This window comes from Pangasianodon hypophthalmus, chromosome 6, assembly GCF_027358585.1.
Source record: "Pangasianodon hypophthalmus isolate fPanHyp1 chromosome 6, fPanHyp1.pri, whole genome shotgun sequence".
In the NCBI taxonomy this organism is placed as follows: Eukaryota; Metazoa; Chordata; class Actinopteri; order Siluriformes; family Pangasiidae; genus Pangasianodon; species Pangasianodon hypophthalmus.
The window spans coordinates 13,611,489-13,629,933 of record NC_069715.1 but is presented as its reverse complement, the minus strand read 5'-3'; the positions used below and the strand labels follow the sequence as shown (position 1 = coordinate 13,629,933).

Below are 18,445 nucleotides of genomic sequence, written 5' to 3'. Positions count from 1 at the left end.
TAAGCATCCAACGTCCGAAACGCTTCGGAAGAGGGACAAACAAGGGCGGGGAGAGACACTCATTCTACACAGCAAATATACATCTGGTTTTTTTTCCTTAATATTTGAAAAGAATAAATATTTCCTTAAATTTAAAAAGTATGCAAACACGTGCCACTCCTGCTCTTTAACTCCCATGCATATGCATTATGTACAAATTGAAAAATACCAATTTGATTTTTTTTTTTTTGTTTTGTTTTGTTTTGTTTTCAGCAAACATTCAGCAACCCAGACATGGACCTGACCATGCAAGAGATCATGATCAGGACAATTAAAGCCATTATGAAAAAAGTCCTCTGCCCGCACACAAACAAACAGGCCAAAATAAAAGAAAATGAAATGAATTGAAAACATTCATGAAAAAGGTAATAGATGATGGGGAAGAAGTGTTACAACACCATCCTGGACAAGATTTTTTTTTTTTTTTTTTTTTTTTTTTTAAACCATCCACTTGCTTTTCTTGAATCTCAGTCTTCGCGCTTGTTCACCGTTAACAATACTGCTGTACACATTATTGATTATTTTATTTTGAATATTCCTTTTTCATTTAAATATAATTTACTTTCAGTATGAAAACCGAAAAGCCACAGAGGGGAGGAGGGAAAAAAAAAAAAAAAAAAAAAAAAAAAAAAAGGGAGGTGGGCGGGTGGGATGGTGGGACGGCGGGAGGGAACAGGGCAGCAGCTTGAGGCTTGTGCTGCCCCGGTTCAGTTGCATCAGCGCTCTAGTTGATGGAGGCACTCTCCGAGAGTCTGTAGCAGGAGGACGCTGCCTCAATCCTCGATGTACTCCCACAGGTCTTTTTCATAGCCTTCGTGCACATGCTGCAGCAGAACTCTCCGTCGGCTCTCACAGTATCTGCACGCAAGAGTTAATGTTACACAGGACACAAAGTGATGCACTATCACTACATTTAAAACATTTTGTTGTGAGGGATTGAGTTACACTGCCATGGAGACAGACAGCAGTCTTACTCATGAGATGACTAACAGCCTGAAATTAGACAACTACTCACTTTTGGCTTCACATTCTCAAAATGGCAACTGGCCAGACACAACAGACTCATGACATTTTGATTTGTGTTTTCTCCCTATTTCAAAGCAAGTCTAAGTAAAATGAATGGAATATTTTAAACCTGTTCCAACTCCTCAGTCACTGATATTCACACAAATGTGCATCTATATTACATGCATTCAAGGTGAATTTATTTTGACATCTGTAACCTCTTTCAGATAGCTTAATATTGTATGTGACTTTTTCTATGGTTGTAACATCAGCTTTTGCACAAACAGCAAAGGTTACTGAAATCATTATGACTGCATTTGTTGTATTCCTTTGTGAGGTCTTGCTTTTTATAGGAAGAAGGCAATAGAATTTTTTTTCACAATCAAAACCAGAGGGAAGAGCAAAGATTTTATTTGGGGGAGTCAAAGTGAGCCAAATCCCAAGAAATGTGAACGTAGGTTGCAAAACAAGTTTATAGTCCACCCTAGTTATTTATTTATTAGCTAATGCACGTTATTCCCTATTCAACATTTTAAGTGTACAAAAAAAAATGTAAAATAGCATACTAATCCTAATACTAATACTAATATCGGCTTCAAGTTATGCACACATCCTTTTTCTATAATAAAGGCTGTGCCATTTGTGCACAATAATTTACAGAACAGCATTAACACTATAGCAATAGCAGGTAAGCTCCTGTTTTGAATAATCTTGAAGGCTTGCTCAGTGGGATAAATGCAGCTAACACAGCTGTGAACCAGTCGGGTAAAGGCTGACCCAGTTACCCAAGTCATTCCAGATCAGTCTTTCTAGTGCCCTGGAGAATACTTCAACCAAATCATACTGCAATCATCAAAAATTATTGGCTCACTCAAGAAAATAATCAAAAAATGAAGATGAACAACACATGCAATTAATGTTTTTTTAAGCTTAAACTTTAAATAGTGCTATAGTATCAAAAACACTGGGTTTTAAAGATTTTTAAAATTTTTAAAGATTAAAAAATGTTTGTAATTAGGCTTATGCAATAGTGATTTTTTTTTCCTGTTCACAAATTACCATTTTGAAAAAAGTGATAAATGATTGAATCATCCAGAGCCAATAGCCTAAAAAAAAGTATTTTGACCAGTTCAGGTTTAAGGAGTGTTAACAGGGGGGCAGGGGGGCATAATAATTTTATCAGCAGTACAGCTTGGAGAGACCAACACAAAACAAAATGAAAAACCCCAGCATATTTAACTACTTCATAATATTTTATTACTATTAGCATTATTTGTAAAGTGTTAGATTTGACACTTCTTTGTAAACCTGTTAAATGTTTTAGGTCAAAATCTTTGTCCCATTTGCTTGTCCGAAAATGGTTTTTGACCATTTCGGCATTACCATATATGGCCATGGAAAAAAGAAAGTACACCCTCCTTCAATTCTATGTTTTTACTTATCAAGGCCTAAAAACAATTGTGTGGTCCTCAGCAACTTCTATAAACAATCAACCTCAGGTAACAATAAAAAACTCAACAGATTTCAACATGTCATTTTTTCTAAAATGCAAACCAACATTCAGAAAAGAGGTGAGAAAAAAAAATATACCTTTCCTACTTCCACAGTCATTAAGAGTAATTAGCAGCCAAGTGTTGCAAATGAAATGCACAAGATTAGTTAATCTTGATAAATAAAAACACAGAATTTAAGGAGGGTATACTTTCTTATCCCCATGACTGTACTTGTCTATACACTAAATCAGCCATAACATAAAACCACCTGCCTAATATTGTGTAGATCCCCCTTGTGCCACCAAAACAGCTCTGATCCGTTGAGGCATGGACTCCACAAGACCTCTGAAGGTGTGCTGTGGTATCTGGCACCAAGATGTTAGCAGCAAAGTGTTACAAGATGTTAGCAGCAGATCCTTTAAGTTCTGTAAGTTGTGAGGTGGGGCCTCCATGGATCAGATTTGTTTGTACAGCACTCGATCGGATTGAGATCTGGGGAATCTGGATGCCAAGTCAACTCCTTGAACACTTTGTTATGTTCCATTCCTGAACAATTTTTGCAGTGTGGCAGGGTGCATTATCCTGCTGAAAGAGGCCACTGCCATTAGGGAATAACGTTGCCATGAAGGGGTGTACTTGGTCTGCAACAATGTTTAGGCAAGTAGTATGTGTCAAAGCAACATCCACATGAATGCCAGGAAGGTTTCCCAGAAGAACATTGCCCAGACCATTACACATCCTCCGCCATCTTGCCTTCTTCCCATAGTGTATCCTGGCGCCATTTCTTCCCCAGGTAAGCGACGCACCCGGCCGTTCACACGACATAAAAGAAAATCCGAGCAGACCACCTTCTTCCATTGCTCCATGGTCTAGTTCTGATGCTCACGTGCCCATTGTAGGTGCTTTCAGCAGTAGACTGGGGCCAGCATGGGCACTCTGACTGGTCTGTGGCTACACAGCCCCATACACAGCAAGCTGCAATGCACTGTGTGTTCTGACACCTTGCTATCACAGCCAGCATTAACATTTTCAGCAATTTGTGCTACAGTAGCTCTTCTGTGGGATCGGACCAGACGGGCAAGTCTTCGCTCCCCACGTGCATTAATGAGCCTTGGGCGCCCATGACCCTGTCTCCGGTTCACCGGTTGTCCTTCCTTGAACCACTTTTGGTAGGTACTAACCACTGCATACCAAGAACACCCCACAAGACCTGCCAAAGTCGCTCAGATCGTTACACTTGCCCATTTTTCCTGCTTCAAACACATCAGCTTTGAGAACTGACTGTTCACTTGCTGCCTAATATGCCCTACCCCTTTAAAGGTGCCACAGTAACAAGATAATCAATGTTATTCACTTCACTTGTCAGTGGTTTTAATGTTATGGCTGGTCAGTGTATGTTAACTATATACTTGTCTAATGATAGCTAAGTCGGACATACAGTAACAGATTTTATTTGATATAAATGAACATTCTCCATTTACCCTGACAGAATGTGACGGCACTGCACAAGTTCTTCCTGCGCAAGTACTTCCGTAATGCTAGAGTTGATCCTATATCATACAACACAAAGTATTATACAGTGTGAGGTTATACAAAGTTTTTTTGCACAAAGTTTGACGCAAAAACTTTCACTTGAGCTCATCTGCACAATCCAACTAATGTGTTTAGGTATGGACTGAATATTGCCATGGCCAAATCCAGACATTTCCAGATTACATGACAGAGCCCTATCCTTGGTAAAATGTTGAAGTTGTTTTTTAACAGCAATGTTATAATGAAAGTGAAAACTTGTGCAACAAACCAGGTCCATCAGGTGGTTTGCATCTAAAAGAAAATACAACCTAACAGCTTTTCAAGTCTAATTTGATTCTGCATTTCAGTCTTCATCCTGCTATTTGGCAGAATAGAACGTGTGCCGCTTTGAAAAGAGCAGAACATACTATTCGAACAGGGTAAAATCACTTTCTTTTGCTTTAATTATGCACTTTCCAAAATACTTTCAGAGAAAACAAAAAGGTTCTCTCCATTCCAGTTCTACCCCACTAATACACTCACAGTCAAAACCACTAATGCTGTATGCAGTGAATGAAGCTAGCTTAAATGAAACGCAGCTAAGCCTAATAACAAGCAACCAGCAACTGTTCACTCTCTGAAAACTCCAGTCCCAGCAACAGCAACATGGGACATGTGACAAATGAGACGTTTTCTCGATTTATGTAAAATACTTATAATGATACTTACAATGTAATAATGATGCGACAATGCAAATGACTGGCTTTTATAAATTCAACAGGCCAGTCATACAATGCCAGCTGTCCAAGGTCCAAGGTTTCTGTGCTTAGCTTTTCAACAGAACCCTTTCAATACGGTCTGGATTACAGAAAATCAGTGGCATCATTAAACTTACCTGTATTTGTCTTGTACTTTCTGCTTGATGTCCTGCAGTGAATCTTGGGAAATGTCTCGCTCTAGGTATCCAGACAACACCTCAGTGGCATTCTCTAGATCAGCCTGGTTGTTCTAAAAAAGAAAAAAACAGACCACACACTCATACACACTTCTTCAGATTAGCTGTGCTGGGGCTCGGTCACTAACATAAAGCTGATGTCATATTCTTACAAGTTAAAATAATCAACTAAAAGATTCCAAGCAGTCTACCAAAACCTTATGAGATCTACACCTTACCTCAAAAATAATGGACTGGTTGTTCTTCTTGAGGTAGAAGGCAAAGACATAGGTGAACATGAGCGTGGAGCGGCACTGGCACAGCACGTCCACAGCCTTCTTCAGGAACTGCACCTCAATCCATGACATGTTATGCTGCTGCATCTCCTCCATCTTCTGCTTGACCTGCGCGTACAGCTTATGCTCGAAGCGCAGGCTCTGCATGTGGTTCATGTAGCGGTTGCAGTAAAATAGGTACCTCTGCAAGGCTGCTCTGGAGCGCTGCAAAGTACACACGTGTACAATTGTGTATTACCAGAGCCGGCTTAGAAACAAAAGCATTCAACCAAAAACTGTATATCAGGTCTGCGAGTTTGGCTTCTAAAGGATTTGCTGTAATTGTAAATATCCCTTGGTTCAACTTTGCCTACCTCTTGTGCATCCCTAGCTGCCTTGGCATCGTCTTCATTGTAGCGATTGCAGTTGTACCTGGAATGACAGCAAATATGTTTCATTCCTGTGTCAGGCTTCTGTTAGTACAAACAAACAAGAGCTAACCACAAGACCATACCACACTGAACTCACCAGGCTGATCCGTGGGGTTCCCACGGGCCTAAGCAAACCCAGCAGAACTCCGCTTTGCAGTTCTGGTTCCGACACACCATGTGGTTGCAGCCGCCATCCTTCTCTATGGTCACATGGCATTTAGGACATTCCTGCAGCACAACAAGAGAAATACAATCTGATATAGCCACAAGGTAGAAAGAGAGCACTGAAAACTTAGGATCATCCCACATCACTGACCTTAGTGTTTGCTGCAATCCAATTGGACGTTTCACTGTCGTCGTCACACTTTTTAATCCATTTTCTCAACCACTGAATGGGGAAAAAAATGCACTGAGTCAAAAACAGTCAATGTGCTTGACATAGTAACAAGTAACTAAATTGTACAAATGCAACAGAGAATTAGTCACAACATGTGCTACATAGGAAGGGTTAAGTATGATCTCATGTAAAGAAGAGACGAATCTACGTCAAAAAGACGCAAAGGGACAAGATGCTTCCTTTGTTTTTACCAAGGCTCCCCCTGCAATAACAAAGCATGTCTCTAGAGATGCTCTTAGCACAGACACTGAGAGAGGTAGTGCCTGTTTTGCCAAGGAAGGAACATGTCTCACTAGAAGCAAAGCTTTACACATCTTTAGCTGCATTCTCTACATTACATCTCTACTTTACAGACAACAGTGCTGCAACATATGCAGTTTTTAAAGACCCTTTAAACCAACTTCAGATTCAGAGAAGAGAATGATAAGATACCCCAACAGTTAGATTATGACAAGTTATGACAAACTGTCAGTGAGAAATATTTTAAAATAGTGTGTGTGTGTATAAAATATATATATATATATATATATATATATATATATATATATATATATATATATATATATATATCAAATTATAAAGTCACTTCTAATCAAACAACATAAAAACAACAAAAGTCATATGAATTATGTACTTAACCCTGAGGTTAGAGGCATTTATAAGCAATAGAAAGAGTTATGTGATTTTGTCGTACCTTGCACTTTACTGGGTCATGCCAGTTCTCTCCACAGTTGAAGCTGCATTAGGGAATGTATTGAGAACATATTAGCATGACTAATCACAAAAGAACACAGTCCTCCTCCCTGATAATTATCATAGAGAAACTCTTTCTAATTACTTCTATAGTCTGGACTCCAGTCTCACACACAACATATGTGCATTTCTAAAGTCCAATGTAGGCACAAAACCAGTGCCAAAGTGCACAATTCACAATCTAAAGCATTTACTAGCAAGCTCATACTAGTAGTTTATTTAGTCTTTTATTGTCATCCAATTGTATACTTATATACAGTAAAATGAAGTGCGTTGTGTGACTATGATGGTTTGAGTTCTGTCTCATTTTGATCATTTCTGAGTCAAAATAAGAGAGAACTCAATGTCACTAGTATATTTGATACATGTGATTGCCAAACTACTATGTCAGCTTGTCCTGGGCCACAAGCTTACTTATTACATTCCCACACTCTCTCTGTGCTGGTCTTTCTGACAAACATGCTTGTCAATCTCACACTCATAAAGGGGTGGAGGGGGGGGTTAAAATCTTGTTTCTACCATGCAGAACCCAGAAGTAGTGTCTCAGCATTGAACATCGAGTGAACCTCCTTCAAACACATTTAACATCAAAGAACTGGAGCCAAGCTTTTCAATTCATACTGCTAGTGACACATTCATTATTTAACACTTCAGGCAACTAATTCATTGATTTCGTCTGGCCCATGACTCATTCATTCACATCACACTATGGCTACACACGGCTATTCACACTAGCCATGTGTCTTTCGCAAGCAAGTCGGATCTTTTACGTGAATGTTGAGAAAAGACTCACATGTACAAACTGTTTTTTTCCTTCTTTTGTAGATGTAAGCAATGTCATTACACTTGCGGTGTAATTTAATCAGAATTTAATGGAAATCTCTTTTCAACTTCTGAGCTGGTGAGATGCATAACTGACTCTCAGCTGCGTGTATAAGACAGCATGATAAACTAATTTTATATAATGCTGTACAAAGCAATGTTATTTTGATAATTAGAAAGCAAAGTAAGCAAAACAATTTCAGCCATAATTAAGCAAAGAAGAATGATCAGGGGTCAAAATATTGCAAACTTGGACCAGTTTATTTAAAAAAGATGCCAAAAGCCAGCTATTTCTGATGAACTGAGCCAAATGATCTGACTCGCTGAAGAGACAGAATTCCCCTTACAAACATGCATTACCACGGCATATGATCAAATAAAGTTTATTAGCGCGACAAAATAAGCTTAGTGCCGGTGACAGGCGCTGGGTTTAAAATGAGTATTTATTATTTTGCACTGGTTACAATGCTTCAGTGAGCATTTTATTCCTCAAAAACAGCACGCAATCATCTCCCATTTAAACAACTGCAGAGCAATACAAGAGAGATCATAGGCATACAGAACAGCCAAAGACTATACTGCTATTAAGTTTTGTCTTTGGCGCGAACACAACGGACTCTGTATAGTCGTTATCAGCGCCCAGGAATTTAAGGAGCCGATGGTTTTGTCTGTCAAGTATTTGAACTCAAACTGGCCACAATATACATTTATACACAAAATATATCTATATAGCTTCTACCACTAAATAAATAAATAAATAAATAAATAAAGTGACGCATGTTTCTGTGAGTGACATGCCCCCACCCTCTTCCTCCTCAGTGATTACTTCAGGGCAGCCAGCGGCCGATGATGCAGATGGTGTTCGAACACAGGGCCAATACAATGTTTGAGTCAACAAATGATTACTAAGATTCAGAAAGAATTCTCTCAGTATCAGCACTGTCATCCAATATGAAAATCTTCAAAACATAAAAGCCAACTTAAATCAGTGACGTCAGCAGTAATCTGTGTGAGAGGGGAGGAAGGCCACAGCAGGTAAATCGCTTTATTCCAGTGTCCTGTTCCAGTTAAAGGGATTAGGGAGGAAACTTTAAACAGAAAGTTGTGAGCGGACAAGGTGACAGAGTTAGCGGGGAGGGAAACTCCTGAGTTCTGGTCAGTCAGGTGCTTTGCCTGGCACTGGAGCCGGCTCCAGCAATGCCAAGGTTTTATCAGATAATCTAATATGTGCGGCTCAGAGGCCTCTTACCAGAACTGCCGGCCACACTTGCAGCGAACGGGTTTGGCATCGGGGTACTGGACTTTGACTACGTGATGGCAGTCAGGAGCTGGACACCATTTTAACAGTCGATTGCACTGCACAGAAAGTAAAAGTCAAAGTTTGCACAAGATATTTGCAAAATTCCTGAATAAGGTCATTTCCATGTAGGCAATCAGATGCAAAATATTGTTTTGCATAACTATTCAAACAAGATGTTCAAAATTACCACTTTAAGTCTTCTATATTCTGAGGTTAACTCAGGTAAACTCCAGATAAACCAGGAGAAAAGCAGAAGCACTTACCTCTACAAAACTATTGGTTATTAAATGTTGGTACTTCAACTTCACTTTCGAATCTGTTATCAGTCGCCTGGAAATAGACATACAGAGAATAACATGTTATTCTGCCTACTTATAAAAAGAATATTTTAAAAAAAAAAAAAAAAAAAAAAAAAAAAAAAAGAGTCAAGCATTATAAAGTCATTATCTTTCTTGATTTCTTTCTTTGTTTAAAAAGAAATTCTCACTGGCGGTGAAAGTCCTGCATCCTGGCCTACTTGATAACAGTGAAGTTTCCTGTGATTTCTCAGGATCTGGTCATAATCAAAAGTCTGCTCTTAACTGCCCTTAAAAAATACTTCACTGAATCTACTTAAACTGAGAGAACAATTTGCATGACTATATGTACTAACATGTTTTTCTTTCACCTTAGGAAGATTGTGCATTCAAACAGGATTAAAAATGCATACAGATTTATAAAAAAAAAGGTCTGGTGATTGACTTGGAAAGTCTAAAACCTTCCACATTTTTTCCCCTGATGAAGTCCTTTGTTGTGTTGTCAGTGTGTTTTGGGTTATTGTCTTGCTGCATGTTGACGTTCCTCCCAATTAGATTGGATGCATTTCTCTGTAAACTGGCAGACAGAATCTTTCTGGAGATTTCTGAATTCATTTCCTTGTGAATTCCATTCTGACGTTCCCATTATTACTGCTGATGAGTGGTATGCATGTTGTGGCATGGCCTCTATATTTCTGCTCTCAAAGTCTTTGAACGGTGGATTGTGACACTTTCACGCCTGCCCTGCGGAGGTTGTTGGTGATGTCACTAATTCCCAAATGCCTTCAGTGTATAGCAAAAACAAAAGAATTGTCCCTGCCATTCCAATACTTTCAGAGGGGACTTTACATCCAGTATCTGGCCTACCTTAGTAACAGCAGCAGCTATTATAGAATATATTGCTAAAGATCTATACACAGTTACACAGTTACATCTACTAGTTATGCACTAGTATTTGAATACCTGGTTAAACATTTGAGGAGCCAGTATTTGAATAATGAAATCACTATTTAGTTATTCGTCATGCCACTTGAATGTCAATGAGAAAGTGTGAAAAAGCAAAGCCGTGCCTGGCAGTATTTTGATGCAGAAAGCAGCACTGTTGTGTTGTGCAAAATGGAGGTGTGCACTATGACAAAGTCTCAGGAGCAGAAGGTTTTTACTCCTCACGCAGGCAAGAGCGGGCAGCCAGATTCGAAGCTCGCAGGATGAGAGAGAGATAATACATATCCAATAATGTTCCATACAACTCTGTTTAATGTATTAAACTAAAGAAGACTTTAATGTTTTTTGGTTTCTTGATAACATGACAAACTCTTTTTTTTTTTTTGGTTTATTAATTTCAAAATACAGAAAATAAATAATGTATAATCAGTGATTAAATTATGAACATCACTACATAATTTGAACCAATGTTCTGCTTATTTTGTTTCAGAAGTACATTTTAATTATACATATGGAATATAGTATTAGACATCTCAATTTTATAACCTTATAAAATAAAAAAATCATTTTCCTACCTCAAAACGTTTGGGGTCAACGTCCTGTTTGATGCTGACCACCCCCATTATATCATACCAATTACGTCATGTTATTTCTATCAATGGCTTAGTAGGACTTATCGGGCCAAAAAATAACGACTTCTAAATTTAACTGTCCCAATTTACCTGATGTCCCAATAAACCTCAACCTAAACCTAACCCTTAGGCTATATAGGGTTTGAACATGATTAACATTTTACACCAGAACACATGTAGCACATTTCATTTTCCACTAATCGCTGCTCTTACCAGGAGCATTCATTTCTGTACCTTCATGTACTGGTTTAGTAATTATAATCTGTATATATCTGTTCTGACAGATCAATGTAAACATGCACTGTCACTAAAGGTTTGTTAAGCCAATGAGAATTTCACATCTACACTGTGACAGAAATTTTCGCCAAGTCTGAATTTTGGCCAAGAATACAGGCGTTTTTCAAAACATTGCTTTTGCTGTGTTTAAATTTCTACTCATTATTTCTCTTTATACCACACCACTGTCAAATTCTCAAATCTTATTTGTCAGAAGATGCTGATTAATTTTCAATAACAAAGCTCTGACAATAATTCGGCTACCAGGCAAATGGTTTATGCTCAAACACGTTATCGTTTCTAAAGTAACAACTAATTCACAGGTACTTCTTTGGTGAATGATTCACATAAAGGGATTTAAAAAATGCTCATCCTCTTTGATATGGTGACGTTTTCTGTGAGGAGACATTTATTTAGTGTTTTTTGGAAAGACTTTCCAGTGTTAGCACTTTGTAACAGTTAGAGGTAAAGCTGGAGCTTTAGGCTTTCCAGAAAAGTCTTCAGGAAAGAGGGGTTTGCAGTTTCTCATCAACATGTCAAGCTGCTTTTTTGCCTTATGTACTTCAAGTGAGAGGGAATAAAAGCGAGGCTGGCATGGGAACAAATCTTCATAGCAGTTACATAAGAAATGTAAGGCTCTAACTTTGCCTCGGACATCTCACAACATTAAACATAACTATAAATCAATTAAAAAAAATTATGAAATGTCATTCTTTAATAAATAAAAATTGTAATCATTGGCGAATTGTGCTGTTATCGGAAAAGAATCAACCTTGGGGTGATAATGACCCTCCGCTTCGCATTACACCCCGTCACTGATTATTTTCCTAAAGCAACACTTCCTGATGTGTTTTATGTCTTACCCATGACATCCATCAAATCACAAACATGTACATTTCTCCAGGAGGAGGAAAGTTTAACTGCTTTTAAAATTATATTTCTTAATTATAAATAAGAAATTAATTATTATTAATTAATAATAATAATAATTAATTTTTTTATATAATAATTAATTAATAATTTTTTTTCTTCAAATCTTTCTTCAAATCTTAATATCCATTCATTAATTCTTATGAGTATTAGTACATTAAAATTAGGTAGATGTCCACACGTGAAAACCAGAAGAATGAAATTTTTTATTTATTTATTTTTTTTTGCTATAAATGTACCACCTTTACTTATTCACTGACGCTACTCCTCTTACACACACTCTTCGGATTACGCATATGCACCAATGCCTGTACAGCAAGATCAACATGTAGGTTAATACAATTATTGTGAGCTTTACTACAAGGTGGGACAACAGATTATCTTCTGTGCTAACAAACATGGCATTCAGCTGGCATATATTCACACTGAGTACTCCTTTTCCTCATATGAGTCCCCCCCCCAAGAGCTTTACATCATGACCATTTCCAGATAAATCACAAGAAACCGCCTGACCTAGAGCAGGATGAACACCTAGCCACACACCTTCAGTATACATACACACAAATATAAACAGCTCAAGCACTTACATAACTGTGTTGTCATCAACCAGGATATCACAACTATGTGCAGGACAGGAAATGGTCTGGAATGAGAACATGGATACAAAGAATGATTTTAAAAAGGCAAATCAAAGGTAATTTTTACAATCTATTACCAGAGAGATAACTAGAGAACAAGAGGGCCTGGTAGGATTCTGTGCTTCTTAAATATGTTGATCTCAGAGCACAACTCTATATTTATATATACTACAACAAGGGAAAAAAGCTATCATACTGATCCTTCAGTTTTCACAAGTTTTCCGTCCTTGTCCCAAAGCTTGTGCTTTTTCAAGAGTCTGCCTATGACACATCTCTTTGTATGTGAGGGGGAAAAAAAACCCTTTGCCATAAAGACCTCATACAATTGTCCAGATGAGAGGTTCCCAACCCTGGTCATGGACAAACCCCTTTTCTGCACATTTTATTGTTTCCCTGCTCCTAACACTCTTGATTCAATGAGTCAGCTAATTAACAGCCCTTCCGGAGTTGAAGTGGGTGTGTTAGGAGCAGAGAAAACACTAAAACATCTAGGACAGGAGGTGCTCTGGGACCAGGGTTGGGAACAAGATAAACAACTTTGAGATAAGACAATAAAAAAAGAAAGGAAAAAAAAAAAAAAAAAAACAGGAAGAGAGGGTACCTGGCCCATTCCTTCTTCTATGATTTTGGTGGTTAAGTAGTCGCCCCAGCACTGCATGCAGAACTTGTGCCCACATTCCAAACCAGTGAAGTACTGCGAGAAAGAATTATAAATCAATACAAACACTACGCAAACACAGCAGTTTAGAACATTATCCAGCATTATGTACAATTAGCAAGTCACAGTTTTGTAAATTAGAGTCATCTGGAAGAGCAAAGCAGTTCTGTCTCCTACAGAATGGCCATAAACCCTACAGGAAGTTAGTACACAACTTTCTTAAGCATTAAGCAAACTGAAGTCTGTCAGGAAGTGGTTTCAGGCTACTGGCTACGTAATTTATCCAAGTGCCTCAACAACCTTACGGGAAAAGCAAATATTCGCAAACAGCTTTTTGAAAGTGAAAATTTAGGCATCTTCCCAGCAGCCACTGAGTAAAATACAAATGAATATGGCTTTGACACAACACTACAGCTTAAAAAACAAAAAAAGTAGCTACATTTTAAAACACAGCTGGATAAACAGCTTAGACCGTGAGACGTGTCCATTTGCAATTTACACTGGTGTATTTCAATGCTCAAGTGTTATAATTAGGATATTTCGTACAAAGTATAAATGTTACAACACTGAAGACTTCTCTCTTGCAGATCTCGAAATACTCTTCCAGAATGTATGGTATGGTCCTTGCTGTAACCAAAAACTGTAACTTATCTTCAAGTCACTGTAAGTTGAACTGGTTGCCAGGTATACTGATGTCACAGCATAACTAATACTGCAATGTTATTGAGCATTAATGCACTCGTTCAATACATCATTCTTTCTATAGTAGCAACTCATTCACAAGGACTTTATGGAGGAAGCTCCAGACAACCTAAGGCTAATTATAAAGTGACTTTTTTCCCCCCCTGTATTTGACAAAAAAAAAAAAAAAAAAAAGTCTCGTCGATTTGGTGAGGTTTTCTGTTAGGAGATGTTTAACAGTTATGGAAGGAGGGAGGGGGGGGGGGGGGGGGGAATCAGCTTCGGGGGTAACACCACCGCACCAAATCCTAAATTAGTTTTCTATAACAGCGCACCCTGTCGTGTTTGATTCCTTACATATTCACTAATAATGAAAAAATCAAGCATTCTCCAGGTGTTTTTAGTAAAATTTCAAAAAGCACATTTCAAAGCGTAAAAGCATAACTCTACAAATGACGTGTTGTTAAGACGTCAAGCGTCTCTATGAATCGGGTCAAGTGTAGGAGATCCCCGAGTGTGTTGTTCAAAATTTGTTGTCTTTAGTATCCTAAACACAATTAGTTTACAAAAGGGTTTCATCATTTGTGTCCAAAAACAATAACATAAGGCATTATGTCACAGTATGTGGTACAGCTACAAAGCTAAAAACACTGGGTGTGAGATACGGTTTGCTCATTTTATTGTATATTCATGAAAGGTTAAAAAGGTCAGATTTTATTTCTTGGAAATAAATTTAAACTTTAAACACCCTGAAGCATGATGGAATAATATTTTGCATTGTGTTTATCTCAATTGCAGATAAGACATTTGAAGTAGTATATAATTTAATGCTTGCCAAAACAATTGTGAGAAAATAAAATAATAAGGGCTTCAAATAATGCCATTATTCTGACAATAAGCTATCCTTTAAGCAGGTTATCCCCATTCCTGTCCCAAAGCTAGTGCATTCCTTTGCATAAGGAGAAAGCATTAAACTAGCAAAAAGAAATACACAAACTTAGACAAGTGTGGAAATCTGCAGTGTGATCAAAAACCATATATTATGCTGTATTATTATCTAGATTAAATGAAGCAACTTGATGATAAAAAAAAAAAAAGTTTAAAAAAACATAAGAAAGGGGGAGAGACAGTAACTGCCTGCTCTCTACCTCTCTACCTCTAAAACTTTGGTCTAATGGTGTCTCCCAGTTTAACTTGTGTAACAAAGTTGATACATAAACATGGATAAATGTGCATCTACACAAACAGTCAACTGTCTCAGATCCTCTGCAGACATTACGGCTCTTCTGTTCCTCCACCCTGCTGCTTTATACATAATTTGAATAATCCAGAGATTTAAAAAAGTGCTAACACTAGATCACAGAAAATGATTCATGAAAAGCTGAACATACTCGTATGGAAGTATCCCATCAGCTGAAAACCCCACATCTCAGTTAATGTGATCTGAACTCATACACCACAATACATTAACACCAAGCGTGAGATCTTTTCTCGCCAGTGCAGTCTAATGTGTAATTCATTTTAATATCAGGATGTCAAGTTAGACTGGTAACAGAAAAGCACAAAAACCCGTATGGCTCTGCACCACTGGACGGCACTCACCGAATTAGGATAGTTGAGATAGCAGATCTGACATGGCATATCCTGAGCTGACGATCGTGTATTCATGAGGCGCGTCCTGGATTTTTTACTAGGGTTTATGACATGACACTCGGAAAACAGTTTATCCAGGTTACCATCGAAGTACCTGTAAAATACAAACTGGTTGTCTTTTATTCAGATTTGACTATTCATCGATGAAAAATATGAACTGAGGAACAAACATAAAAAGCAAACTAAGCTTTAGCGATAAAGAAATGATGGAAAACTTTTACCTTTCCATAAGCTTTTCCTTGTCCCAGTTGAAATGACTAAGCAGTATTCTTGTGATTGTTGCAGGATTCTGTAAAATCAAAATTTTCATTAGACAACATTACACTTGGTTTATTCTGTCCATACGCAAAACAGTAACAGAATAATGGCAGTGCGAGTATTAGTGAAATGAACTGCATTTTAATACATTTTGATCAGCAGTTTTCATTGCTTAAATCAGAACAAGCGGCTCAGGTCTTATTCAAGGTTCGGTCCTTGTAAGCCTTTACTTCTAACCGCAAAGCGTGTACTAAACAGTTTAAAAAGAGCATAAGGGAGATGTATTGTGTATTACCTTCATGGCATACAATTTTTGTTACGTCGCTCAGTTTATTTATAGTAACAGCTCTCATACAAATATAAACAGAACTGTTGTCCATCATAGCCATATTCACTAATACGGCGAAAGCGCAAATACTGATCTTTTAAACCAAGAGGTATTGAGTCCCACCAAGTTGATTTAGCTTGCAGGTCACACTTTATAAAATGATCCTGATATGAACTACATACTATAAATAGATGGGTGGATGAACCTCTTCATTCCAGCGGCTCTGACGTGTGATTCTGTGTTTTCAAAACTTGACAAGAAGCAACAAAAGCAACATGCCACAGTCCCTGATAAAGCTAATGGAATTAAAGACATTTGTGTGACCAGCAGCTTTCACAATCTAATACAGTTATAGACAATGGGGAAAAAATGTGACCTTCAGTATTAATCATGCTGCCAAAATATGCAACAACTGTTTCTATTTCATTACATAAACTCTACATCTGGGTTCCTACATAACAATTTAACCTAGTTTCGAGATTTAAAAAAAGAAAAAATACATGCCCCTTATTGTAATTATATTCTGTGTCTCATTACACAAAAGCATATTTTGTCATCATAATCCTAACATATTTAATAATGGAACTGATTTTTGACCTGGCCCAAATAATCCATCCAGCTTAGCACATACACATAGCATTACCTGTCATATTACTGGCGCTATTAATACATTATAAGGGTCTGTCTTTTGAAGAAAAAAAAGTAACCATAATAAGCTGTAAATCTTAAGTGAATTGTAGACGAACATTTTAAGCCATTTATGAAGCCTAACAGCCATGATAAAGCACAAGTTCCGCCATGTTGTTGTCGCGACGAAACACAGCCAGGATAGCAAGCTAGCCATGTAGCTGACTTTACAACTGATATTTCTGGGCACACAAAAGCACTGTGACACAAAACGAGTGGAAACAACAACTCTTAAAAACAGTGTACATGGTCAGATTATGGGGTGTTGACAAATATCATAGGGGTTATAAACTTTTAAACGGAACGCACTCTCAAAAAGAGTTTGTATTAGCACGTAGGAAGCTAGGCAGCTAATTAACTACCTAATTAGCTTAGAAGAGTTGTGTGAGCATATATATATTTAAAAAAAAACTAGCTAGCTAACGTATGACAGATACCCTAAAAGCTACGGCGAAGAAAATAAATAAGTATTTAGGTGAAGTGAAATGTTTAAGGTTAAGTGAAATGACAACAAATTAGCTAGGCTAGGCTAGCTGTCCAGTGTCATTCTTGTCATGGTTGTTTATCAGGGCGTTTATTAGTTAACGTTAGTTAACCAGCTCTTCTCTACTTCACACTATCTACTCAGACAACTAGTTATTAGTTATCCTGAGTAACTAACTGAAGGTTAATGTAGGAGCAGCTGGAGGATTATCAGTTAAACCTGTAAGCCTGTAAGTGTGCACCCAGAGAGACGGCTAATCTCTGATAAAACAGCACCGTTTCAGTTTTCGGTTAAACACTGAAAGCCTTCCACAGCCACTCTAAGCTCCTAAACATTTACCTGGATGACCTCGTTGACCTCCCTGATGCACTCCACCATATGCTGGAGGATCTGCTCGGCGGTGAGAACTTCAAAGCGGTAGTCCTCGTCGTCCTGTCCCGGGCCGAGGCCGCTGCCGCCGGTCTCCCCGCACTCGTCTCGCTCGCCGCCGGCCACCACGGGATCGACCAGCTCCACGTCGCCGAGCTCCAGGGTGTCGTCCTCGGCTTCCTCTTCAGCGCTGTCCTCGCTGCACTCCTCTTCCTCGTCGTCGTATTCATAATTGTAACCCTCGTCCGAGTCCATTACTAGATCGACGCTGGGTCGTGACAAGCCAGGGTATATACGGGTGTCTGAGCAGAAACGGCGATTATGGAGAAATAAAAGAACGACCTGGAAGTGGGGGGAGAAAAAAAACGCTTTAGCCTCTTAGCATTCCTGATTTTTTAGCTGCAGAGAAAATAACAACAGATCGGACGCTGCTGCCGAGCCAACAAAGAGACGTACAGCGTCATCAACCGACTGCGACTTACGTCATGCGCGTGCCGAAAAAAGTTAAGCCTCACGTATATAAACATATATATAAATACATTCCTTATATTTTAGTAGGTTTTACAAACAATGCGGCGACCATACACATGTGTGTGTGTGTATATATATATAGATGGTAACTGTATATTAGTAACTGCATTTAAGAAAA

At 38.2% G+C, this 18,445-nt stretch overlaps 1 protein-coding gene across 2 annotated transcripts; it reads right to left on the bottom strand.

The window, feature by feature from the left end:
- Window positions 1-159: 159 nt before the first annotated feature.
- Window positions 160-18,234, bottom strand: arih1 (ariadne ubiquitin-conjugating enzyme E2 binding protein homolog 1 (Drosophila)). Of its 2 annotated transcripts, none has more exons than XM_026927420.3 (14): window positions 17,767-18,232; window positions 15,892-15,959; window positions 15,620-15,764; window positions 13,280-13,372; window positions 12,628-12,683; window positions 9,225-9,291; window positions 8,911-9,017; window positions 6,781-6,823; window positions 6,006-6,077; window positions 5,787-5,917; window positions 5,633-5,690; window positions 5,223-5,483; window positions 4,945-5,057; window positions 160-897 (listed from the first exon to the last, which is right to left on the bottom strand). In XM_026927420.3, exons 1-14 carry the CDS (start codon window positions 18,049-18,051, stop codon window positions 813-815), a joined length of 1,584 nt encoding a protein of 527 aa, XP_026783221.1. In that variant the 5' UTR covers window positions 18,052-18,232; the 3' UTR covers window positions 160-812. The 2 variants fall into 2 exon arrangements, with proteins under 2 accessions (XP_026783221.1, XP_053090679.1); XM_053234704.1 differs by lacking the exon at window positions 160-897 and adding an exon at window positions 904-4,087 and having other exon boundaries at window positions 17,767-18,234.
- Between the last annotated feature and the right edge of the window lie 211 nt (window positions 18,235-18,445).